The sequence below is a fragment of the Podarcis filfolensis genome, assembly GCF_964270895.1.
Source record: "Podarcis filfolensis genome assembly, chromosome: 4".
Lineage (NCBI taxonomy): Eukaryota > Metazoa > Chordata > Lepidosauria > Squamata > Lacertidae > Podarcis > Podarcis filfolensis.
Window position 1 is genome coordinate 91,177,149 of NC_139607.1, and position 27,282 is coordinate 91,204,430.

A 27,282-nucleotide genomic window follows, 5' to 3' on the forward strand; every position below is an offset into this window, starting at 1 on the left:
AAATTTAGAAGCTTGGCTAATAATCTTTGGCACCAAAGCAAGCAGGATACTACCAGAGGGCACTTCCATGTCTTTTTTAATTCAACATAATTCTCCATAAAAACATACAGAAGCTAGGGGAACAAGAATCTTGAGCCAGAAAGCAGCAGAAACAGGGAGAATGCATTGCACAGAGCTGCGGGAATCAAATCAAGCACATCAGCACGATCGGATTTCTTTCTTTTTTTAAAAAAAAAGAATGATAAAAAAAATTGCAAGATGAAAGAGGGCGAGGGAAGAAACAAAGCAGCGAACTTGCTTCAAACTACCAACCGGGATCCAGGGATGTATTTGCTGTCCACCAAAACATTTGCTTCCCCACAGTTGCTCATGCGCCTCTTGCACTGGTAGCAGCGGCGATACCTCGCACACTGGTCAAGCAGCAGGAGTTTGTCGCCAGCGCTGTAATGGAAAGGGGGCAGAGTTTAGCAAAAGCAACGGGCTCCCCGAACAGGATATGCCAGCCAGCCCCTTGTCCTCAAACCTTGCTGCACCTCATCAGAAATGTTTCCTGTTTATAGAAGGGGTTTGTCAATGGGGGCACCTACAGAGACCTCCCACCCTGCACCTCGCCAATTTCAGCCTTGAAATTGTCCTCTCATCATATACCTTAAGAGCTGTTGGTATTCAGCATAGACCAGTGATGGCCAAACTTGGCTCTCCAGCTGTTTGGGGACTACAATTCCCATCATCCCTGACCACTAGGGATGATGGGAGTTGTAGTCCCAAAACAGCTGGAGCTTGGCCATCGCTGCCATAGACCATCGTAGGCTAAACAAGCCAACGCCCATCTCAGTATAAGGCAGCTCAGAATAGCAATGATGCTGTTACGATTTTTCACCAGGGCGGCTGAACTGTAGACTCCAGTTCCCATCAACATGGTCAGGAATGATGGGAGCTGCAGTGCAACAACATCTGGAGTGCCACAGGCTAGCCACACATTTTACGTACTGTAAACCACCACTCTGAAGGGTCTTCTGAACCACATCGGAACATAAATAACAACATTTTTAATGTATGTGTTTATCTTCATCAGAGGATGCTCACAATCAAGGCATCAACTTTTCCCCAGCTTCTGGGAATGTCAGGGATACGTTGCCTGTGACTTCAAATTGTTTAGTGCTATGCCAATTGTTTCCTTGTTCCAATCTTAAGCTAAAAAAAACCCCACCCTTTCAAAGATCTTTCCATTTTGCAAAATTAATGGTTGCTATTATTTATTTGATGCATGATGACACATTTAGTGTGTCAGGACATTGCCACAATTGATATAATAAAATAATAATAATAATAATAATCAGTTTTGCCCCAGCCACTCTGAGTGGCCACAGAAGAGCTGGGGTGGACCTTCTGGAAGTAAAAATGGGATGTTATGCCATCAGCTGGGAATTATCATGTGCTGCTGACACGTTGACAGGCGGTGAATAAAAATCACATGGGTCAAGACAAGCTTCAGGAAGGCAACAAGCAATTATAATATATTTTTAACCTTTTAATGTATTTTTAACTGTTGGAAGCCGCCCAGAGTTGCTGGGGCAACACCAATTGTTGTTGTTGTTGTTGTTGTTTGTTACTACTACTCTCAGCTGCAAGTGATGTCACGAGACTTTAAAGGAAGGTTGCACACCCCCATTTCAAACAGAGCTGACATTTTCTAGAACATCATCTCCCCTCCGAAATAAAGTCGTTGGGACTTGATACGTATACAGTGGTACCTCGGGTTAAGTACTTAATTCGTTCCGGAGGTCTGTTCTTAACCTGAAACTGTTCTTAACCTGAAGCACCACTTTAGCTAATGGGGCCTCCTGCTGCTGCCGCGCCGCCGGAGCACAATTTCTGTTCTCATCCTGAAGCAAAGTTCTTAACCCGAGGTACTATTTCTGGGTTAGCGGAGTCTGTAACCTGAAGCGTCTGTAACCTGAGGTACCACTGTATTTGCAACTGGAAAAGATGAATGTGAAGGGGAGTAATTTTGCTTGGACCCCATTCATGTCTAATCACAGCTGACATCCTTCTACATCCCCTTTCAACAGACCAAGACACATGAACAGATTTTCAGTTACAGCAGTGATGTCTACACATTCTTCCACCTAAGCTTCCACTGTCCTGTCCCCATGGAAAGCAATTTTGATGGGCAGGGACAGGGAGAGATGCTATGCCATCACCCAGAATTCCCAGTCCTGCGTGATGCAATGGGACTGTCTCTTCTTGGATGAAACTGAGCCTGGTCATTTTGGGAGGGTGACCAATGCCAGGAAGAGAGAGCCTAGCACTAGGGAGATGGTGGGACTCAGCTACTCCCCATTCTGCACCCACAGAGTGCCAAGACGCCACTGCCATTTGGATGGCAGCTTAGCGGCAGCACTCTGGCCCAGCCAAGAGAGAGGCAAGGAAGGGGCTGGCGAGTTTGGCTGTCAGCTGAACTTTACCGTCTAAAGATCTGCTCTTCGTAATCCCTCTGCCTCTTCATCCCAGCACTCTTCTTCCAGTCCTCCTGCACGGCTAAGTTCATCTGGAATATCTTCTCTAGCCGCTCTCCTTTTTCAGCCATCAACCTAGAAAAGGCAGCGTTGGGGGGGAGAGTCAGATCCTGGCTCCTTTCAGATCATTGCTCTGTTCTCCCCACTAGAATAGATAGTGCAAAACTGGAAAACTAACAATGCACATTTGCAATGGGTTGCAATAAGCGCGCACACAGGCTTCCCCTCCAAAAAACCATTAGGGGTGTAGGTAGGGCTGGATTTAGGTTTGATGAGGCCTTAAGCTACTGAAGGTAATGGTTATATGTCCAGCTGTCCTTTGTCAACAACCAATTGTCACTGTTGAATATATGCTATATCGTAATTTATGGACGTGGGTGGCGCAGGTACGCGGGTGGCGTTGTGGGTTAAACCACAGAGCCTAGGACTTGCCGATCGGAAGGTCGGCGGTTCAGATCCCCGCGATGGAGTGAGCTCCCGTTGCTCGGTCCCTGCTCCTGCCAACCTAGCAGTTTGATAGCATGTCAATGTGCAAGTAGATAAATAGGTACCACTCTGGCGGGAAGGTAAATGGCGTTTGCCTGAGCTGCTCTGGTTCACCAGAAGTGGCTTAGCCATGCTGGCCACATGAGCCAGGAGCTGTACGCTGGCTCACTCGGCCAATAAAGCGAGCGCTGCAACCCCAGAGTCGGTCACGACTGGACCTAATGGTCAGGGGTCCCTTTACCTTTAATTTATGGACCTAATGGGTATCTAAAGCCATTACCACATGTTGCCATGCAACCAGTTCATGCAGAATGTAGGCACCCTATATATAGGTAAAGGTAAAGGGACCCCTGACAATTAAGTCCAGTCGCGAACAACTCTGGGGTTGCGGCGCTCATCTCGCTTTACAGGGCAGAGGGAGCTGGCATTTGTCCGCTTCCGCAGACAGTTTTTCCAGGTCATGTGGCCAGCATGACTAAGCCGCTTCTGGCGAAACCAGAGCAGCACACGGAAACGCCATTTACCTTCCCGCCAGAGTGGTACCTATTTATCTACTTGCACTGCGTGCTTTTGAACTGCTAGGTGGGCAGGAGCTGGGACTGAACAACGGGAGCTCACCCCGTCGTGGGGATTCGAACCGCCAAGCTTTCGATCGGCAAGCCCAAGCAGCACAGTGGTTTAACCCACAGCGCCACCCGTGTCCCACACCCTATATATAAAAATGAGCAAACCAGTGATATTTTAGGGAGCAGGCTAGAAGGCAGGGCCCATTACTTACATCATAGGAGCCTACACAACACCAAACACTGTTGTATGTAGGTTTTATTCTATTTGTATTTTATCTTATATTTTGGAAATGTACATCCAGTTTTGTTTGGTTTTTTAAAAAAATTTGGGGTGTAAGCTACAGCTTTTTTAGCTTATACGTAAATCTTGCACCGTGTAGGAAACTTGACTTACACCAAGTCAGCTTATTGGTGCATCTAGTTCAATATTATCTAGACCTAGACCATTGTTCTTCAGCTATGGGTCCCCAGATATTGTTGGACTGCAACTTCCATTGTCCTCAGGAAGATTAAGCTGAGGAACAAGACTGGAAGGCATTGCAAAGGAATGTAGATTGGGCAGTGGACTCCAGACCTGATCCAGTCCACCCAAATCAAATAAGGCAAGTACAATTAGGAATCTGAGTTTGCAGGATTCCTCCCCCGTCCCTAAGCAAAGTACATGGTACCCAAGGTTAGCCAATTTATTGCGGCTCCCAGTGCAGAAAATTCCACAAGGACGTTACTTGGGGAGCAAAAATGATGATGAAAATATATGTATATATTTTTAAGCAACTTGTTGACCTTTCCGGAAACCCAGAAGTCTGCTGCCTGAAGGAGTCACCCTCCCACTGCCTAATTACAAGAACTTTGCAGCTAAAAAATAATGCCTGAGTTTGTATTATTTCTTCCCAACCCCTTTTCCTTTTGTGTTGTGTCTTTTAGACTGTAAGCCCGAGGGCAGAGACTTTCTTATTACTGATTCCTGGGAGCCTTTTGGGGGCAGGGTAAAAATGTTATGGATATTCGTTACAACAGTAAGATTGGCCCAGCTCTGTATATCTACTGGAAAAACCGCAGCACAACCATTTTGTGTTCTTACTGTTCCTTCGTTCTCTGAAGCATCTCTGCTGCTCTCCGCTGATCGATCAGCTCCCTGAGGATGGCTGCCCGCTTGCGTTCCGCAGCCGCCTGCAGCTGGCATTTGGAATATTCCTGGCAGCGCTTCCTTCCTTCGCCCATTCTTTCGTTATTCATGTCGTTCTTCCCAAAGATGACCCCGGCCGAATCAGGCTCGTACTGCGGCAACGGAGCTGGCCTCATCTTTATCTGGGTCCAAATTTCGGAGGGCAAAAAGTGAGCCTTACTCTTTCCTCTTACACCTGCTTCTCTCATAAGGAAGCGGAAACAGGTCTAGGGGAACTACGGAGCCACGTACACTGTGATCTATACCACGTGTGAAGACAGAACGTGTGGATAAGGCAAACCAAGCCTTATGAGGAACGGTTGAGAGAGTGTGGGATGTTTGGTGTTATGTACTGAGTTGAATAGGATCCGAATTGCAGCAGTCTGATTGGTCCTAGAACAATAGGATTCAGAATGCAGCAGTCTGATTGGTCCTAGAACAATGGGATCCAGAATGCAGCAGTCTGATTGGTCCTAGAACAATAGGATTCAGAATGCAGCAGTCTGATTGGTCCTAGAACAATAGGATTCAGAATGCAGCAGTCTGATTGGTCCGCAGGAGCCACCCAATCCAACTCCAGGTGGAAGTGAATCCGCAGCCTGATTGGCCTACAGGTGAATCCCGGAACTAGCCAATCACGTGGGGCCCATTGTGTAAATAATGTATATAAAGTCCCAACCCTACAGAGCAGATTTACAAGACGGCTTTAAAAGATTAGACAAATTTGTGGAGGATAAGGCCATCAATAGCTAGTAGCCATGATGGCTATAGTTCAATCTCTCCTATCAGAGTCTGTATACTTCTGAATTCCAGTTTCTGGGAATCGCAGGTGGAAATCATAGAATCCTAGAGGTGGAAGGGACCCTGAGGGTCATCTAGTCCAACCCCCTGCAATGCAGGAATCTTTTTTGCCCAACATGGGGCTCGAACCCGTAACCTTGAGATTAGAGAAGCCAAGCTTCTTTTTCATAATGCTTTTTTGAAAGGAGGCAATCAGTCAGCTCCTCTATGTAGCTCCACAGCCTAAAATTCACCCTGATATAATAATAATAATAATAATAATAATAATAATAATAATAATAGGGCTCGGTTCATTCAATGGGACTGCAGCACCATATCCACTTATCTTGGAGGAAGCCCCACTGAACTTAACAAGATTCCCTTCTGAATAAACACACCTGGGGGGCTGCGCTGTTAACTTGCATCCCTCATTTTTACCTGCGTGTCCAGTGCTCTCTTATAACACTTTGTTTCTTCCATTTTGTCCTTCAGGTATTTTGTTCTTTGGGCAGCTAACCTAGAAAGAGAAAGAGGAACATGTGTAGCATTCGGCCAGCCAAATTTCAGTAGGATTTACTCCTTTTTTAAAAAAGCTTAAAATAACTTTTATTTGAGATTGAGATTCAACAATAACAAAAAAATCCACAATAACTAATACATCAGTTCATTACAATTGACCATCTTTAACAATAGTTGACAAATTACAAAACATCAATTTATGCAAATTTTCATATTTAACTTATATCTCTTTATCTCTTTCTTAGCAAATCAAAAAGAAAAAGACCAAAAGAAGGTGAGAAAAGAAGAGAGGAAAGAGAGGAAAAGAAAAAAGAAAAATAAAGAAATAATTAAAAGAAGAAAATAAACACATTTGACTTCCGATTAGACTCAGTGTATTGTTATTTCTGTTATTTTTTCACACACAGTTCTAGATTACTGTACAGGATTAACTCCTGCCCAGTGGTTGACAATGTAGGAATTATTTCAGGCCACTTTACAACAGGGTTGACAATTTTCAATTTATTAATTTTTTAAAAATAAAAATCTTATATTTGTTCAGGGTCCAGAGCCCTAAGGCTCTCTCTTTACCTGAAGTGTACAGAGGTGCTGTTCTGGCAAATAGGCAGTTGAATATTATCCCACTCCTGACACCTGATACATCATCAGTCTTCTCTTCTTCGTTTATTAAAATCTTTAGTTTAATTATATGCCCATTAGCTTTTAAAACATGAAAAAGTGCCCTAATTATGCTTGTCTGGCAAAGTAGGAACTATACCCAACAGCAATTTTGGAAAGGAGGGAGAGGAAATAAATTGTGGTCTTGCCCTGGAAAGGCAATCAGAGTTCTGACTGACTTGATTATACATCTCTATTTTAGCCAGCACATTATGTTTAAACAATTTTGTTTCTAATTCTATTTAGGAAGTCAATTCCTTTGGCCCTTTATTGGTAAAATGTGAAAATACCTGATATCTCCCTGCAGCTCTTAAAGCAGTCCATGAAAATATCTGATGTCACCTGCAGTTCACCAACCTAGTACCTTCCAGAGGTTTCGGACTACAACTCCCAGCAGCCTGTTATTGCGGTCAATGCTCAGGTATGATGGGCATTGTAGTCCGCCAACATATGGAGGGCACCAGGTTGGGGCAGGCTGCTTCACACCTCGCAGTGGAAAACACCTTGAGAAAGGAACATCTACAGTAATGTTTTCTTGGGTCTCTGGCTGTTTTTGGACTACAACTCACATCATCACCAGCTAGCAGGACCAGCAGTCAGGGATGATAGGAACTGCAGTCCAAAAACAGCTGGGTGGAATCTACACACATATTAAAAAACGCTGTGAAAATGCTTTTTTCAAAAAAAAAGTTTTGAAAAACACATTGAATTTCGCATAGCTCACAGTCGCCATCTAGTGTCACATTTGTATGTTGCACTTTACAACGCATTTGAAACATTTCATTTGCAGCTGTGTAGCTTGCCGAAAAAAGGTCCATATAGTTAAAGCTATGGTTTTTCCAATAGTGATGTATGGAAGTGAGAGCTGGACCATAAAGAAGGCTGATCGCCGAAGAATTGATGCTTTTGAATTATGGTGCTGGAGGAGACTCTTGAGAGTCCCATGGACTGCAAGAAGATCAAACCTATCCATTCTTAAGGAAATCGGACCTGAGTGCTCACTGGAAGGACAGATCCTGAAGCTGAGGCTCCAATACTTTGGCCACCTCATGAGAAGAGAAGACTCCCTGGAAAAGACCCTGATGTTGGGAAAGATGGAGGGCACAAAGAGAAGGAGACAACAGAGGCCGAGATGGTTGGACAGTGTTCTCGAAGCTACCAGCATGAGTTTGACCAAACTGGGGGAGGCAGTGGAAGACAGGAGTGCCTGGCGTGCTCTGGTCCATGGGGTCACGAAGAGTCGGACGCGACTAAATGACAACAACAACAACAGCTGAGTCCCTGGAGACCCAAGTTTGGGAAACCCTGGCCTACAGGGACAACTCGTCCCAGAAGACTTACTCTTCTGCCAGCTGCACTTGCTCCAGGCGGTCAATGAGGTCCTGATCCTGCCTCAGCTTCAACTCTCTGGCCATCTTGTCGTCCACTTGCTTCCCCAGCTGTTGTGCGTACACCTCTTGCTTTTGCTGAATGGTGGCACTGGTTGGCCTCTTCTCAAAGATGTACGATTTCTGTTCAGGAGAGAGGCACCAGTCGGTTGAGAAGACCTCATCCAATCTTGTGCATTGAGGAAATTCCCAACCATCACAGAAACACGGGGAGCTGCCTTAGACTGAGCCAGGCCATCAGGTCCTTGTAGCTCAGCATTGCCAACATGGACTGGCAGCAGCTTTCTAGTCCCACTGGAGATGCCTGGGTTGAACCCAGGCCCTCCTGCATGCAAAGCATACGCGCTTGCCTCTAGCCACAGCCTGAAATGTCTCTTCCCCGTGACAAAATCACACCTGTTGAAAACCCCCAAAGAGATGAGAACCAGTGCAGCATAGCAGTTAGAGGTTAAACCAGGACCTGAGAGACTGGGGTTCAAATCCCCCGTGCGCCACGATGCACCACTGGGTGGCTTTGGGACAATCACCATCTTCTGGCCTTGCCTATCTCACAGGGTTGTTGTGAAGAGAGCAAGGACCAAGTGTGCCACCTTGAGCTCCTTGGAGGAAAGCTGGACTATTAATGTAATGAATAAATCAATGACATTAGCGGTAAACCCAGAGTACAGTCCTGGTGTGTGTGGGGGGGAACCTTCTGCTATTGCTAAGGTTGAGGGACTGGCCAGATTCTGAACACTACAGTGGTACCTTGGTTCTCAAACGCCTTGATTCTCAAACGCCAAAAACACGGAAGTGTTCCAGTTTTCAAACGTTTTTTGGAAGCTGAACGTCCGATGCGGCTGTCAGCTATTGTTTCTGGGGCACCTGCACCAATCAGAAGCTGCGGCTTGGTTTTTGAACATTTCAGAAGTCAAATGGACTTCCGGAATGGATTAAGTTTGGCACTTCTGTTTTTGCTATTTTTTTGCTTTTTTGTTTTTAAGGCTTTTTCAGTTAATTTGTTTTTGTGACTGTGTGGAACCCAGTTCAGTGACTGATTGATTGATTTATTGATTGTGTGACTGTGGAAATGGATAAAAGCCCCCCATCCAAACAATGACTATCATCAGTGCAGGTAAGATTTTTTTTTTCCTCATCTACAATACTGTTTTATTTATTTTATAGTACAGTACATTGATTATTGCTTTCATTTTATGGATCAATGGTCTTGTTAGATAGTAAAATTCATGTTTAATTGCTGTTTTAGGGGTTGTTTTCAAAAGTCTGGAATGGATTAATCTGTTTTGCGTGACTTTCTATGGGAAAGCGCACCTTGGTTTTGGAACGCTTTGGTTTTGGAATGGACTTCCGGAAACGATTAAGTTTGAGAACCAATGTACCGCTGTATTACGAATGTTTTCATGAATTGTTTTCATTTGTATTATCGCACCCTGCCCTGGTATTGCCCTGGTATTTGGAGAAAACAAATAAGTACTGAGCTATTTCAGAGCACCTCCCGCTTTGACCAGAGATGCCAGGGCAGTTAGACTATCACAGAGGGCATGAACTCACGTAGCTGTCCGAAGGTTTATCATTCTTGTGGTTCCTGGTGGCTTCGGCAACCCCGAGGTTAAAAGCCGCAATTCTCTGGTTCTCTTCTCGATTTGTCATCGCTCGCATCTGTGGTGTAGGAGATTTGCCGGAGGTGCATTCAAAGTGAAAAGGGGAGGGCAGAATAAAAGGGGGTGAGAAACCAACAGCTTACAATAATGCTTCACCTTAAACGTGCAATGCAATCTCTCCCTCTCAGCATCCTAAAAGATGCATTTGAGGCAAAGGGTGACAGAGCAGGGTCCTGTATACCTGAAGGAGCGTCTCCACCCCCCATCGTTCAGCCCAGACGCTGAGATCCAGCACCGAGGGCCTTCTGGCGGTTCCCTCATTGCGAGAAGCTACAGGGAACCAGGCAGAGGGCCTTCTCGGTAGTGGCACCTGCCCTGTAGAACGCCCTCCCAACAGATGTCAAGGAAATAAACAGCTAGCTGATGTTTAGAAGACATCTGAAGATGGCCCTGTTTAGGGAAGTTTTTAATGTCTGATGCTGTATTGTTTTTGATATTTGGTTGGAAGCCGCCCAGAGTGGCTGGGGAGACCCAGTCAGATGGGCAGGGTATAAATAAATAAATTATTATTATCATCATCATCATCATCATCATCATTGCTATTTTTATTTATTAATTTGTTAGTCACTTTTTCTTCCCCAAGGCAACCCAAAGTGACTTACAAGCAAACATGACAAAAAGGTGTGAGAAAGCCCCAACAAACAAGGGTTCATTCTCTAGAAAGGCAACACAATGCAACACTTTCTCTTACCCTCTCAGTCTAATTCTTCCCCTAGATATATTAGCTTTGCACCTGCATGGAGACTTTAACCCAGGAGATGTTCTCAAACAAGCAACCTCTACACACTGGTAGCAGTGAACATAAGAGGCTACCTTATTCAGAGACCATGAACAAACAAATCTGTCGGTTTCTCATTTTCCCAATGTTAAATTCATTTCTCCACATTTTCACAACAACTGTCAACTTTTAATTTTCATGAAAATTCACCGGCATCTTAGAGGGGTCTTCTCCTACAGCAAACAGGTGTGCTTGCGGTTTTGACAAATATGCACATTTCTGCAAGCCATTCCCCCTAATACAATGCATTTTCGTATGCTACTGTCACTAATTTTTGCATTTTCATGCCCAGTTTCCTCTTAATACAGGCATTTCTGCATGTGTGAATCCATCCTCAGTAGAAGCATCCCTTTTCTTGTTCAAAAGATCTGCCCTTTTTTTAAATTAGACGAAGAAGAAAAGGGTGTTGTTTTTATTCTTGTGCCGCCTTACCAGCTGCCTCTGAAAGGCTTCGTGATCCTTTAGGGCCTGATACTGTGCCAATATCCTGTCTTCTTCCTTCTCTTTCTTCCTCTTCTCTTCACCCAAGTACAAAGGGATGCTCCTCTGAGCACGCTGCATGCACAAGTAGCACATTTCCTGGGAATGCATATAGTATGCATTACTATATTGATTTGAAGGCTTGATTTTGCCGCTTTTAGCTTGTTGACTCCAGTGTTCAGACGAAGTACAAAACCATAATTTGGCATGATGAGAATAAGCTGCAGCAAGCCTTGGGCTCTCACTCTCTCCTTTCCCCCCTCTTCCTCCTCCAGTGTGGCTGTGGAAGAGGAGTTTAGAAGCTTTTGCTTCTGGTTTCCATTAACCGCAGTTTAGTGTGTTGATCAAACCAGCAAACTGTGGTCAGCTTTAACTATGAGTCCTTTTAAACAATGAAAACAGGAATATCATTTACCTATTCTCTGAAGGGGCTAAATATCCTTAAACCTGTGGTTTTCAACCAGTGTGCCATGGCACCTTGGGGTGCCTTGAATGAGGGTCAGGGGTGCCATGGGCAACACTGGCCTTTGTCCCTCTTTCCTTCCCTCCCTTCCTCTGATGCCCTCTTGTGTCTCTGCCTCTCAAAGGCTTGCACAACTGTTTGTTGCAGCAGCAGCCCTGGCTACAAGCTCTCCAGGCAAATGGTGCCTCTGGGGCTGGCCAGGGGGTGCTTCCCAGGCCCCTGTAGGGCAGTGTGATGAGGCACCTCTCTTTGGGGCAGGTGGGGGGCAGTTCAGAGACCAGAGGTGTCAGCTGTGGCTGCCCAGAGGACTCCCAAGGAGAGAGGAGAGGAGGCTGAGGGAACACTCCACAAGCGAGGGTGTCTGAAAAGGGGTGAGGGGCTGCCAGCTCTGCAGGCAAGGGGTGACATCTGGGCTCCTGAGCCCCACAGGGGTGCCGCAGAAAGAATGTCATTGGTCAAGGGAGCCATGGACCCAAAAAGGTTGAAAACCTCTGCTTTAAAAACCTAAGGCTGTTCTGTTTGCCTCAGCGTACCAAAGACTCAACACAAGTTAGTCACCAATACATTGTAATAGCACATCAGCTCCAAACTTCCCTCTGACTTGAGTTCCTCAGAAATGGAGGCAGAAAAAGAGTTTCAAAAATGAAAATTTATAAAGGCTAGTGGCTTTCAGTAGATAAAACTTGACTTGGCACAACTGCACCTTGTCCATCATGGAGAGTAGGGTGTCTCTGGTGGCAGATTTGAGGGTAACATTAGAGGGCTACAAATGCTCAATTGTTATATTTCCATCACAGTAAACCACCCAAATAATGAAACAGAAAGGGTCGTGGAGGAGTGTTGTTGGGCTATTTCTAGCACTGGAACAGCTCTAGGGAAAACTTTACAGCCTGAGAGCTGCATTTTCTTTCTGGGAAGACTAGGGGCCACAAGAGGTCTTCAAAGACAACCCCATGTTTAGCACATTGCAGTGGTCCAGTCCAGTTGTTTTTGCAGCAAAAAGTGCATGCCACAAAAAGTGCATGCTACAAGAAATGCATTAGTGTTTGAGTTGCCAAAGGATGCACACAATCATATTGAAAACGTGCACCCTGTGGCAGTAGTTTTGGAACACCTCTCAGCCACAACTTTGCTAAATCCACACTTCCCCAGTAGGTACAAAAGCGCCAAGGTGGGTTCTTTTGCCTTGCGCATGCTTTGTACGCAAGCGTGCGCACCACCACTCATGCAGCCACCAAAGCACCACCAGAGATGTTAGGAACTAGGACAAAACAAGATTGCATCCCTGAAATCCCGCCCTCCCAAATCTATCTAGGAAGAACAAGCACAAATTTTGCTCCAGCTCATAAATTCTTGGTGGCGTTTGCACAGGCAAAAGCTATTGTTTTGTTCAGCATTCAAACACAGATCTGACCCCTTGCTTGTGTAAAAAGGCTCTTTTCAAGTAGGTGCAATGACTAGAGCATTGTCATAAAGGCAAAAGAAGTGGCCTATGTAAGAAATGTGCACCACAGGGTCCTCAGACTGCAGGCGTGGCTAATCTGTGGGCCTCCATATGTTGCAGGACTATAATTCCTATGCCAGTGTGTGTGTGTGTGTGTGTGTGTGTGTGTGTGTGTAAGCAATGGGCCAAATATGGGTCGCGGGCTGCCAGCTGCTGACTTCCGTCCCCTACCAAAGGCCATACCTATTTGGCCCTGCAAATATATAGACAAAAAAGGAGGAAAAGCTACGTATTATACCTGGCCTGCCCTACCATGATCTTGACAAATGGGGGATGGAGTCCGGGGTCTGAGGGCAGGAATTTTGGCGGGGCTGGCTTCTTGCTCTGTCTTCGGGGCTTCGGGAGCGGGCGTTGTTGTCGGTCCTTGCCTGGAGAACACAAAAACATGGCCAGCAGGAGTTTTATGCATACCAAACACGGGACTGTGTCTCTGGAGAAGGCGAGAGTGTCTGTCCCGACTTCCGCCTTGACAGTGGGATCGGAAGTTGGACGAGCTTAACCTGAATGTTGCTCAATCCCTAACAAACTCTGGAGCCTTGAGTAAGGATTTGGGCTTCCATTGCGCTAACACCGCTGCCCTCACCATCCTTAGAGGGATCTGTTAGAATTCCTGCTCCATGATTGCAGTCATAGGATTGTTGTCTATCACATGATGTGGTATGTTTTGACTCCACAGAGTGGGAAGTGATGGAGACAGGAGGTTTGTGTTACTGTGTTCCGTTAAGCGGGACTATTGTCCTTTGTTCTTTCTCTTTGCTGTCTGATGCTAGAGAGAGAGGGGGAGCCATGTTGCAGTGCTCCGTGTGTGTTTATATGTAAATAAAGTAGATTAGCCAAAATGCTGAGTTGCTGAGGTCTGTTACGCAAGCTGCGAAAACTCTGTGGATCCCTAAGTGTGCCAATGTCTGTTGGCATCAGTCGCTGTGATGTTCAGGCAGAAGAAAGCTTTTGAAGCTCCCTACACTCGTGTAGGACTCTGACAAAGAAACATGCCTGGCTGGCATGTTCTCTCCCTCCTGGTCGGTCAGGAGCTTCAAAAGCTTTCTCCAGCCTGAACATCACAGCGACTGATACCAAAAAGAATTAGCATACTTAGGGATCCTGCAGAGTATTTGAAGTTTGCGTAACAGAACTCAGTAGAACAGCATTTTGGCTAATCTACTTATATTTACATATATTACACTCAGAACATTCTGACTTAGCTCCTTCCTCTTTCTCATCAGACAGCAAAGAGAAAAAGAACAAAAGACAATAGTCCCACTTTCCAGAACACAGTAACACAAAACATCCTGTCTCCGTCACTTCCCACACTGTGTAATGAAAACATACACCATCATGTGATAGACAACAATCCCATGACTGCACACACGGAGCAAGAATCCTAACAGAACCACCAGCGTCGGCACTGCCCAGTCCCTTTAAGAGCAGTCTATACCTGAGACCTCCCTTCCCCTGAAGAGAGGGGTAGGATTAAAACAGCAGGCGTGCTGAACGCCATTATCTAAATAAACAGAATGCAAAGAGAGCAAGTTGAAATTCTATCGGCCTCCTCATCTTTGGTGCCGTCTGTTGTGTGCAACATTATAATCAGCTTCCCTTGCGAAGAAGATGCCTCCATGTTAACCCACAAATAATGGAAGAGGTCTCTGGTTTATCTCCTCCAATTTCCCTCAGCCCTGAACAAAGGATCTCTTCCAGTTAAGGACAAAAGTTCTCCTACATCTTTAATTGCTGGCAAATCCATTTTTCAGTGGCTTCGGAGAGCAACTGTTGGCCTCTCACACAACGCCTCAGACGAGCCCTTAAAACATTTAAAAAGCCTTTCAGCGCCGAGGACTTTGACCTTGTCGAAACCAAACAGTGTCTTGTCATCAAGAGGAAGGATAGAATTTGCCCCCGATCGAGAAAGAGGATCCTGAGTCTCTTCAATTATACTTTGTTGTTCAGCTGCACAATAGCTGCTGCAGAGAGCATATGGGGAGGGAAGAGCAATGGTCAGGAGAAAACCAAAGCAGACTCTTTACATTGAGAGGGTGACCTGCACCCCAAAGAACATCTTGCACAATAAGGAAGGTTTTTGTGACTTTGTGAAGATGCAAACTCCTTGTCTGAATCAACAATAGAACTAGACTGAATTCCTGCGGGCCAAATTAGACAGGAGTGCAAATGGAGCTCCAACCCTGCATTTCTGTATTTTGGAGACTGATGAGGGGGGAAGAGAAGCACTTGTAGGCTGAAATCACTGGGCAGGAGGCAGCTGCTTAACCCTTTCTCCATCTCTCAATTCCCTCCTGCAAATGAAACCCTGGCAGCTTAAACAAAAAGCAACCAAGTTGCAGAATTATAAATGAGCCCAGCCATATAAATGGGGCGGATCTGCAGGGGAGAACCACTGGGCGTTGCAGGGTTTAAGAACCCATTCCAGTTCAAACTTTGCCACCAAATCCCAGTTCTGGAGGCAGATTGCTGTGAGCCCAACGTTCTGACTCAATTCTATATTAAAATTGCTAGAGATCCCACAGACTCCATTGCCATTCTTCTTTAAAAAAGTATTGCAACATGCATATTTGTGCATGGCAGGGAGAGGGCAAGGGCAAAACATTTGACCACACTGACCACTATCTCAGACAGATAACCAAACAAACACCTGAAGACCCTGAAGATTCTCATATTTAGAGCGCACAGGGAAATGAGATTGGACAATTCCAGCCGCACGTCTCAGCGGGGGAATAAGATGGATGAAAGCATTCACAGGCCACCCTGAATGTTTAAATCTTAGAGCAGGCTTTCCCCACCTGTTGCACTCCAGGTATTTTTGGCTACAACTCCCATCAGTGCCAGCCAGGATGGCTATGGGTCCCTGGAGATGGAGCTGTAGTTCAACAACATCTGGAGGCACACAGCTGTGGCAGTTGTGAGACAGGCAGGGATTACATCAATGGTGTTTCCGAAAAAAATTACACATCACTTGGGAAGATAGGTGAACTAATGCCAGTGTACTGGAAGAAGCAAAGATCACCAGTGTTCTTCAGCATCAACTTCGTTGGACTGGTCATGTTATGTGGAAGCCTGATTATCGTCTTCCAAAGCAACTACTGTGGTACCTCAGGTTAAGAACTTAATTCGTTCTGGAGGTTCGTTCTTAACCTGAAACTATTCTTAACCTGAGGTACCAATTTAGCTAATGGGGCCTCCCGCTGCCACCACATGATTTCTGTTCTCATCCTGAAGTAAAGTTCTTAACCCGAGGTACTATTTCTGGGTTAGCAGAGTCTGTAACCTGAAGTGTCTGTTCCCCGAGGTACCACTGTCCTCTATTCCAAACTTAACAATGGTAAGCGTAATGCTGGTGGTCAACAAAAGAGGTTCAAAGACTCTCTCAAGGCAAATCTTTAAAAATGTGGTATAAACACCAACAACTGGGAAAGACTGGCCTGCGAGCGCTCCAAATGGAGAACAGCCTTTACCAAAGGTGTCAGGGGCTTTGAAGATGCTCAAACTCAGGACACAAGGGAGAAATATGCTAGGAGGAAGGCACGTTTGGCAAACTCTCACCATGATCAACTTCCACCTGGAAATCTATGTCCCCACTGTGGAAGGACGTGTGGCTCCAGAACTGGCCTCTACAGTCACCTACGGACGCACTGTTAAAGCTGTGTTTATGGAAGACAATCTTACTCGGCTACGAGTGATCGCCAAAGAAGAAGACAGGCGGGGAGGCGGAAGAGCAAGAACTGATGACCTGGACCCATATGGCCAACATGTCCTAGTTGTTTTCCCCAAAGCCTTGCTCTCTAAAGCCTAGGGCCCTAGAGATACGCAACCAATCAGAGCAAGCCACCGGGCTAGATTGATAAGTGGTCTGAGTCCATCCTAGGCAGCTTCTTATCTTCACAGGACCAGAGAGTGAGAAACCTCCCCGCTGCCTTCAGAATCAAGATCTTACCTTTGTGGAGGCAGCTTGGGCTTCAAGTTCTTCTCATACTCTTCGGTCAAACAGATCCCTGAGACTTTGGCTGGAGAAATCAGCTGGCGAGACAGAAGGCGCTTGGGCGAGAGATTTTCTACAGGAAGGAGAGAAGCAGAAGGTTGCGTAAGAATTCCACAGAGTGAATGGAAGCAGCTCGTGAAAAATTAACTGTGAAAAGTGCACATTTTTTGTGTGTGGGGGGGGAGAGATTAAGGGACTGCACCATTCTATCGCAATCACCTACTCAACCATGGATGAAAAATGCAAACACTCACACACATATGACAAGCAAATGTGTGCAGTTTTACTTTCCCCACAAATGTCCCATTTAAAAACCAACCAAGTTCTGTAAGCTCTTCGGTTTATCTTGCTTACTGGTAAATAAAATTTGAAGGAGGGGAAAAAACCTAAGGGGGAAATATTTTCTCTATCAACAAGGGAGGAGATTCGGTTGCAGAACGACATTTATTGGAGCATCTGACAAGAAGGGGAGGCGGTGGGACATAGACACATCTTTACCCTTCTGTAGTGACTACTGCTGTAAAATATTTTTGCAAGCTGCCTCAAAAACTTTGGTTAGTAGGTGGGGTGTAAATATTCCTGAACAAATAAATAAACAGAGGGGAATGGTGTCGTCTCCCCGCAGCCCCGCAAGATGTCAAAATTTCTAGAGCTTTCCCATCTCTGCTTGAGGTCATGTCTGAGATATGATACACAGCCTGTTTCCAGGACAATTTTGGACACGTCCTGGTATGTTGCAGGAGGACAGCCACTATAAAGACATATCAGTCTTTATATCAGGAAATATTTCCTTATATCAGGAAATATATGAAAATAAAATGGCTTGCGAAAGCTCTTGCCCCACCTTTTTTGCTGTTTTCTTTCTCTGCCTGCTCCTTTTCCTTCCTGGTCTTCTCACCTTCTTCGGGGATGGTTCTCATCTCAACCCTACGGTGGCTGTGAGGGTGCAGACGGGGGGAAAGCAGTCAAAACAAATGGCTTTGGGTGCCCTCTTCCCCACACCCAAAAGGGGAATTTGAATTGTGGGGAATTTATCATGGACTTGTAGAGCTGGAAGGAGCCCAAGATACCTTCTAGTCCAAACCACTGCAAAGCAGGAACAGCAACGAAAGACTCCCCAGCAGGTGATTTGCTCAAAGGCCTCCAAGAAAGGAGAGTCCACCACCTCTGGGTGAGATTTAAGGTGGTGGCACCCACCAGAGGGCCCTTTGCCAAGGGCCACCTCAAACCTGGAAGCATCCCTGATACAAAGAGATGAGCTAAGGCTGAAGGGGACATAGTTAAAAGGATCTCAAGCAACAGGTCTGGGCCCTCACCTGAGACTCTGGAGAGCTGCTGCCAGCCAGAGTAGACAATATTAAGCTAGATGGTCCAATAGTTTAGCAATGTATGTGGAACTAAGTAAGAGGGTTAGGGTAGCGGACAGGGAGAGAAACTTAGTAACACAGAAGGAAGACGCAGATTGGAATAATGGAATTGTAGAGTGGAAAGGTACCCCCAGCGGTCATCTAGTCCAACTGCCTTCAATGTAGGAATCTCAAGTCCCCCATCCAATTTGAAACCATACCAGACCCTGCTTAGCTTTGCAAATGTGCTAGCAGTTTTATGGCTGCACCGATTGTCCCGTTTTAACCATTCATCCTATGTTATAAATAGTTCTAGTCACTGCCTCCCTTGCATTCATGTACCTGTGGTTTATTTTGTTTTAGTTCCTATTCTATGTCTGCATCTGTTCGGCATTTGTCAAATCTAATCTAATTGAAAAGTAAAATGATACAGCCCGAGACAATCGGAGGGGTTTGCAATCATTACCCAGCCAACAGTTATTCAACTGCAGTTCTCAGAAAACTGGTATTCAGAGGAATAAAAACAGCCATTGTGGCTTGCAGCCACCCTTCCCCAGAAGCCAGACCATCCAGTAGTCTGGCAGCAGCAGTGTTTTGAACTACTTGCAATTTCCATCCCATCTCAAAAAGATCAAAACTGTTTCGCAGTCACCTTAGGAGAGAGACAGGTGAAATCTACGTGCAGATCAGGTGAGCCTACCCACCTTGGAAACAAGACCACGTTACCGGTGCATGAATGTGGAAGAGCAGTTTCTTTGGCTGACAACACCGAGTCCCCTGTGCCTGGCCTCTATAACGAAAAAAAAGGGGTGGTGGTTCATTTTTTTTTATATACACTGCTTGACTGTAAAAGAAAAACAAGTTAACTCAAAGCGGATTACAAAGAGAATAAAACAATACGATTGTCGGTAAAAGAGCGGAATGCAACTATTTAAAACCTTCTTGAAAATTAAATCGGCAAAACTAAAAACAGGTTTGAACGCACATCAACATTCGGCTCATCTGGGTAGCCTTGTCTAAACAAAAATGTTTTTAGTTGGTGCTGGAAAATAGGCAGGGAGTTCTGAAGTCTAGGTGCTGCTATACTAAAAGATCGATTTCGTACGAATGTGGAACAGGTATTGTGTGGTACCTGTAGCAGGGCCAGCTCCGCAGATCAAAGGACTCAGGTGAGCACATTTGGGGCAAGATGATCTTGCAAGTAAACTGGTCCCAAGTCATTAAGGGCTTTGTATACTAATAGCAACACCTTGAATTTGGCTTTGTGGCAAATCGGCAACCAGTGTAGACCTCTGAGAACAGGTGTCCTATGCTGGCAAGGCCTCGTTTCTATTAGCAATTATGCTGCAGCATTCTGCCCTGTCTGTAGCTTCTGGATCAAATGGAAGGGAAGCCCCATGTAGAGCACATTGCAGTCATCCAATCTTGAAGGAACCATGAGCAGCACATCTTTAAACTATGGAACCTGATCCCACAGAAGGTGGTGAAGGCCACCAAATTGGACAGCTTTCAAGGAGGATTAGACAAATTCATGGAGGGAGGATTATCTATGGCTCCTAGCCCTGATGGCTGTGCTTCCACAGTTGGAGGCAGCACAGCTGCTGGAAACCACAGGAGAGAAGAGGGCTCTGTTGCTCGAATCCTGCTTGCAGATTACCCAGCGGCATCCAGTTGGCCACTGTGAGAACTGGATGCTGGATGGGCCATTGGCCTGAGCCAGTAGGCTCTCTTTATGTTCTTAGTAGGAGCGGGTGGCGCTGTGGTCTAAACCACTGAGCCTCTTGGGCTTGCCAATCAGAAGGTCGGTGGTTCGAATCCCCACAACGGGGTGAGCTCCCGTTGCTCTGTTCCAGCTCCTGCCAACCTAGCAGTTTGAAAGCACACCAGTGCAAGTAGATAAATAGGTACCGTTCCGGCGGGAAGGTAAACGGCATTTCCGCGCGCTCTGGTTTCCATCACAGTGTCCCGTTGCGCCTGAAGCAGTTTAAGTCATGCTGGCCACATGACCTGGAAAGCTGTCTGTGGACAAACACCGGCTCCCTCAGCCCAAAAGTGAGATGAGAACTGCAACCCCATAGTCACCTTTGACTGGACTTAACCGTCCGGGGTCCTTTACCTTATACATACATCCAACTAATGTACTTAGTGTTGCATCAACAATACGAATCGTAGAAGAGTCATAGAAACAGAGTTGGAAGGGACCCTCTGGATCATCTAGTCCAGGAATATGCAGCTGTCCCATACAGGGATTGAACCTGCAACCTTGGCGTTATCAGCAGGTAAAGGATCCCTGGACGGTTAAGTCCAGTCAAAGGTGACTATGGGGTTGCAGTTCTCATCTCACTTTTGGGCTGAGGGAGCTGGTGTTTGTTCACAGACAGCTTTCTGGGTCATGTGGCTGGCATGACTAAACCACTTCTGGCACAACGGAACACCTGCCGCAACAGTACCTATTTATCTGTTTGCACTGGTGTGCTTTCAAACTGCTAGGTTGGCAGGAGCTCGGGCAGAGCAATGGGAGCTCACTCCGTTGTGGGGTTTCGAACCGCCGACCTTCCGATCAGCAAGCCCAAGAGGCTCGGTGGTTTAGACCACAGCACCACCCGCGTCCCTCTTGCACTATCAGCACCACACTCTAAACAATGAAACTGCCTCAAATGCAATAATTATTTATTATTACGGCAGGTGAAATATCAGACCGGAACAACGTCCAGGCCCAGAAGGAAACGATGACCAACGTACGTTTGTAAGCGCCTTGAGGAGATTCCCACTCCCATCCATGGCGCGAAGGAAGTCTTTGTAAAACTTCATTTTCACCCTGTTGTCCCGGATCACCAGCACACCAATCCCTTTGAAGGTGAACTCGACCGTCTGCTTGGTGGCGATGGACCGCGAGAAAGACAGCAGCGTCTCTCGGACACATCCTTCCACGGTCTCCCTGTTGAAAGGCCCCTCCAGGGATAACACTATGAAATTTAGTGGAACAATTGGGATATCACCTAGGGGAGGGCAGCAGGAAAAGAATCGGTGAAGAGAGAAATCATCTGAACAGGAAGCAAGACTATGTCCATCCCAAGGGGCATTTGCCAGTGGTGGGCGGGGCAAGAGGCAAAAGTAGGCGGAGCAACAAATGTAAATTTCACCTTTGTACAAGAGGCTAGTTTTTTTATATATACCTCTCTATCCTCCGTTCAGACAAGTGAGAGGCACTGTACCCAAGAAAAAAACACTCAAAGTGTGAAACAACGGCCAGTGAGGAGAGTGTGGGGCCTGGGGATAGTTCAAACAGAAAGGCCTGAAGGGCCACATTTGAATCCCCAACTCTGCAATGCATCTTATGAGTAAAATGTTAGAACACTAGTAGCTTGTTCACACATTTCTCCCAGTAGAGAACTTTTTTTCACCCTCATCTTGGACCGTTGGTGGAGAAGAGAGATGTGGCCCCCAGGCCTCTCCACCTGGCCCTTTTGATTCATAGGCCATGCCCACTTCACAGGCTACACCTCTCACTGGCCTTGCCCCGCACCTTCCTGAAGTACTTTTCCCTTGCTGGAATGTGTCCCTGAACCGCAATGGCGGTGCATCTTCCTTACCTGAAACATGAAGCCCAATATTTTTGCAGCCTACTGTACAAAGGTACGAGTAATACCTCTGACCGTCTCCACTTTTGCCCCTGGCATCAATCACCACTGGCGTACGCTGACCCTTCACTCTACTCTCCCCATATCGAAAATCTAATTGTACTGTGCTCACCTGTGTTGGTGATGCCACTAGTGCTAGCCAATAGGTGCTCACCACAACCAGCTTTTCCCTGGCTCAGGCCATGAACTATGAAATAAAGCTGCCCTGTGTTCCTAGGGCAAAAACTAGTTTCTGTTTCCCATTCTTTCCATAACTCTGCTGCCATCCTCAGCGCTGCTGCATTTTCGCTCCGTAATATCATGTGTTACGTTGGTTGCATAGCTTGGTTGCACACCGCAAAATGTAGCCTGCACACACGGGCATGGAGGAAAGCACACACCACAACCCCATTTCTTACCGGGAGTGTGTATTTTGTTAAACTTCAGCCCATGGATCTGCGCAAGTTTCTCAGACAGAAGGAACACAGGCCGCTGTATGAGGATGTACTTGTTATTACCAACTTCCAGCTTCTGTCTCAAGAAGGAGAACGTCCCCAACCCTGGTATTAAGACACCCTGAAAAAAGAAGGCACAGCTGGACTACTGTAATGGTTTAGAACATGAGCCATGAAGTCACCAGTTCAAATCTTAGGTTGGGTCAAACATTAGGCAAGCCATACCCCACACCCAAGGGATGCGGGTGGCGCTGTGGATTAAACCACAGAACCTAGGACTTGCCGATCAGAAGGTCAGCGGTTCGAATCCCCGCAACAGGGTGAGCTCCCGTTGCTCGGTCCCTGCTCCTGCCAACATAGCAGTTCGAAAGCACCTCAAAGCGCAAGTAGATAAATAGGTACCTCTCCGGCGGGAAGGTAAACGGCGTTTCCGTGCGCTGCTCTGGTTCCCCAGAAGCGGCTTAGTCATGCTGGCCACATGACCGGGAAGCTGTACGCCGGCTCCCTCGGCCAATAAAGCGAGATGAGCGCTGCAACCCCAGAGTCAGTCACAACTGGACTTAATGGTCAGGGGTCCCTTTACCTTTACCCCACACCCACAAATTTGGAAAAAGACCTTAGCTGATTGGGAGAACTGCTTAGCATTCAGAAGGTTCTTGGTTCAATCCTTGACATTTCTAGGTAGGGCTGGCAACTTTGAGAGTTGTTGCGAGTCAGTGTAGATAGCGCTGAGAACTAGATGGAAGGGTTCACCTTGTTGGAAGGGTTCTGGGCATGAAAGCCCAGTTTGCACCATCAAATCACAATATACATGGGCTTTGCACACCTGAATGCAACCCTTCTGCTCCTCCCTTTGCATGAGTATTAACCATAACGTCCCATCAGGTGAGAACCAGGAAACTATGGTTAGCGGCTTCCATATAAGCCAGGATATGAAGCCATGGTTTCGAGTGCGTTTCTGAACCCAACAAGACTGGAAGCCATTTCTTCAGTTCTGGCACCTCTCAGGTGACCGCCATTGCCATTCTGAGAGGAAGGTGCTCATTGTGACTCCCCATGCCTCTTTTTCCAGAAAATAGCACTGCCTCCAACAGGGATTCACCTTCTGTGAGCATGCTAACTCCAAACATCAGCAAAAAAAGGAGAATTTATCTGCACACTACTTTGACCAGAATGCACAAATGCCCAAATCTTTCAAAACAAGCATTTAAGCAAAGGAACAAACAATTCCCACCTTATTCATGGAAAGCTGCTTTTCAACAAACTCCGAAACAGTGCCCCAAATACCGAGGATATCTGAAATGCAAAGCAATACAGAGTTATCCTGCGTCGTGTTAATACCCTTGTCCCATAAAGCGAAAGCAAAGGAAGGAAGGAACCACAGGTTATGGGGCATTTGCATCTGGAATAGCCAACGTGGTGCCCTCAAGGGATGTTTGGCCTATAACTCCCATCACTCCTTACTATAGTGACTCCTCGCTTTTCCAGGCAGTGAGAAGCCAATTCCACTTCCGTTTTGAAACTAATAATGAGAGCCAGTGTGGTGTATTTGTTAAGAGCGGTAGTCTCGTAATCTGGGGAACCGGGTTCATGTCTCCGCTCCTCCACATGCAGTTGCTGGGTGACCTTGGGCCAGTCACACTTCTTTGAGGTCTCTCAGCCTCACTCACCTCACAGAGTGTTTGTTGTGGGGGAGGAAGGGGAAGGAGAATGTTCGCCGCTTTGAGACTCCTTAAAGGGAGTGAAAGGCGGGATATCAAATCCAAACTCTTCTTCTTCTAATATTAGACTTATATGTCAGCAAGAGAAGGGAACACTGAGCTACTGCAACAACTCTCTTGCCTTGAATGGAGCCAGCAATTTTGCAGTGGAATACTTTAAATGTGGTGCTGCAAAAGGCCCTTACTGAGATTTCTCAAACCAGGTTATAGGCAACTGAATTCAGGTCACTGCATCAACGTCAAGGGCCGACTCCCTATATGTCATGCCAACAAAGGTCTGTATAGTAAAAGCTATGGTTTTCCCAGTAGTGATGTATGGAAGTGAGAGCTGGACCATAAAGAAGGCTGATCGCCAAAGAATTGATGCTTTTGAATTATGGTGCTGGAGGAGACTCTTGAGAGTCCCATGGACTGCAAGAAGATCAAACGCATCCATTCTGAAGGAAATCAGCCCTGAGTGCTCACTGGAAGGACAGATCCTGAAGCTGAGGCTCCAATACTTTGGCCACCTCATGAGAAGAGAAGACTCCCTGGGAAAGACCCTGATGCTGGGAAAATGGAGGGCACAAGGAGAAGGGGACGACAGAGGACGAGATGGTTGGACAGTGTTCTCGAAGCTACAAGCATGAGTTTGACCAAACTGCGGGAAGCAGTGGAAGACAGGAGTGCCTGGCGTGCTCTGGTCCATGGGGTCACGAAGAGTCAGACACAACTAAATGACTAAACAACAACAAAAATGTATAGGGGAACAGCACCAAGCTGTCGAATGACACCTGGAAACCAATGTGGGCCAAGGGATGGGGCCAGACCCACACATAAACATGCTTGCTTAATACATACACAAGCTGCATACACACCATTCATTTAAAGTGCATTAATTCCCCCCAAGGAATCCTGGGAATTGTAGTTTGTTCAGGTTTGTTTAGCATGCAAAAGGTCTCAGGTTCGATCCCCAGCATCTCCACCTAGGAGAGTTCCCTTCCTTGAAATCCTATTGAGCTGCTGCCAGTCAGTGCATGCAGTACTGAGCTAGATGGGCCAGTGGTCTAACTCAGTATAAAGCAGCCTCCAATCTTCCTAGTTGATCTCAAGTATTATGGGGAAACGGAGGTTGTGAAAGGGGGGGGAGGCAGGTAAGATAAGGACATAGCCTTAAATGGAGTCAAACAATTGGTCCATCTAGCTTCGTGCTCTTTACAGGGTAGACTCTGGCTGGCAGCCGTTCTGCAGGCTTTCAGGCAGGAGACACTTCCAGCCCCCAGAGATTGAATCTGGAGATTGAATCTGGTGGACCTGTAAAGGGGTAAAAGCATATTGGGAAATAATCCATCATGAATTGAAAAAAATGTTTAAAGGTACTTTCCCCCCCAAAAAACCAGAGTCCTTTTTGTTGGGGATAATTCAGATGGAAATTCCCAGGTGTCAAGAAAGGTTATGGTAACGCTGGTAGCATTAAGATAAATTCAAAATAAGTTTTGATGGGTGCAGTAATGGAATACTGAATGGTTCAATTTACATAAAATATGTAGGGATTTCATGGTATGCAAAATGAACCATGGAAATAGATGTTTTAAGGATGTTTAAATGAGTATTCAGAATTGTAAAACAGAACGTGTGTGTGTGTGTGTGTGTGTGTGTGTGTGTGTAAACTAAAAATTGACTAAAAGTTAAACAGATTAAAATTTCCTCAACTTTCTAAGCACCTGGGTAGGCAAGAATGTTTTTAGCAGGTGCTAAAAAGAGTACAGGGAGGGTGCCTTGCTTGATCTCAGTAGGCAGGGAGTTCCACAGACTTCTTGGAATCTCATTTTCCAGATGTTGCAATAGGATAACTTTTGTGTAGATTTAAGAACAAGACATATTAGATGTTCACATAGAGTAAAATTGGTTTGCAATGTAATTTCATGTCTATTATATTAGCCTTTTTGGCTTGCTCGGTGCCACTAGTTTCTTCTTTCCAGTCATATGTATATGTATATGTATTGTTGTTTAGTCGTTTAGTCATGTCCGACTCTTCGTGACCCCATGGACCAGAGCATGCCAGGCACTCCTGTCTTCCACTGCCTCCCACAGTTTGGTCAAACTCATGCTGGTAGCTTCAAAAACACTGTCCAACAATCTCGTCCTCTGTCGTCCCCTTCTCCTTGTGCCCTCCATCTTTCCCAACATCAGGGTCTTTTCCAGGGAGTCTTCTCTTCTCATGAGGTGGCCAAAGTACTGGAGCCTCAGCTTCAGGATCTGTCCTTCCAGTGAGCACTCAGGGCTGATTTCCTTCAGAATGGATGCATTTGATCTTCTTGCAGTCCTTGGGACTCTCAAGAGTCTCCTCCAGCTCCATAATTCAAAAGCATCAATTCTTCAGCGATCAGCCTTCTTCATGGTCCAGCTCTCACTTCCATACATCACTACTGGGAAAACCATAGCTTTAACTATACGGACCTTTGTTGCCAAGGTGATGTCTCTGCTGTATATGTATATGTATATGTATATGTATATGTATATGTATATGTATATGTATATAATCTGGGATTCTCTTGCATGCAACAACAGATGCTTTCCCAGGTACAGTCATTCATAAACGCAATTTGCACTGCAGCATATTAGCCTTGTGGTTCATTCAGGAGGCTGAACTGTAAAAACCCAGCGGGGACACAGAGCTTACCTTCTGTCGTGAGCTTGGGAAGTGTAAGGAAGACGTTCCTCCCGCCCTCCAAGATCGTGGCATGGATGGTGTCCAGCATTTTCGAATCCTCTTTCCCGCTTTTCTGCCTTTATCAGAGGAGAGGGAGGGAGAGAGAGAGAGAGAGAGAGAGAGAGAGAGAGAGAGAGAGAGAGAGAAGACCAAGCAGAAAGCCAGGTAGACTGGGCTGGTTTAGGGAGGTTCTCCTTGGGTGTGGGGGCGGCGGCCGTCACATAGCTCCTTCTCACTCCCTTTTATGCGCTCCAGCCTTCAAAGCGCTGTCCATTTCCCCTCCTCTCCCCTTTTCCTCCTCCGCATCAGTGCAGAAGCAAACCGGTTTCTTGCGAGCGCGGAGGCGATGGCAGAAAAGGGGAAATTCGCCTGGGCGCAGAGAGGCGCCTCCACAATGCAGGATGGAGGGGGCGGGGCCATGAATGGGAGGGGCGGGGCCGTCGCTAGGACGCGCGTTCCCGGTTGCTAAGGGAGACGTCACAATAAAGGCT

The 27,282-nt window shown here is 46.2% G+C and overlaps 1 protein-coding gene and 1 long non-coding RNA gene across 2 annotated transcripts in view; both read right to left on the reverse strand.

Moving 5' to 3' along the window:
- The window catches only part of LOC310761019, a 73,576-nt gene that overhangs the window by 1,379 nt on the left and 44,915 nt on the right, over positions 1 to 27,282 (reverse strand). The window lies entirely within an intron of this gene.
- On the reverse strand, positions 60 to 27,212 carry CCDC81 (coiled-coil domain containing 81). Its single transcript, XM_083609891.1, has 15 exons — positions 26,762 to 27,212; positions 23,613 to 23,674; positions 22,343 to 22,499; positions 21,046 to 21,302; positions 19,008 to 19,093; positions 17,802 to 17,893; positions 16,913 to 17,030; positions 13,205 to 13,334; positions 10,952 to 11,098; positions 9,632 to 9,739; positions 8,034 to 8,203; positions 5,955 to 6,033; positions 4,653 to 4,879; positions 2,469 to 2,594; positions 60 to 441 (listed from the first exon to the last, which is right to left on the reverse strand). Exons 1-15 carry the CDS (start codon positions 26,838 to 26,840, stop codon positions 300 to 302), a joined length of 1,980 nt encoding a protein of 659 aa, XP_083466017.1. The 5' UTR covers positions 26,841 to 27,212; the 3' UTR covers positions 60 to 299.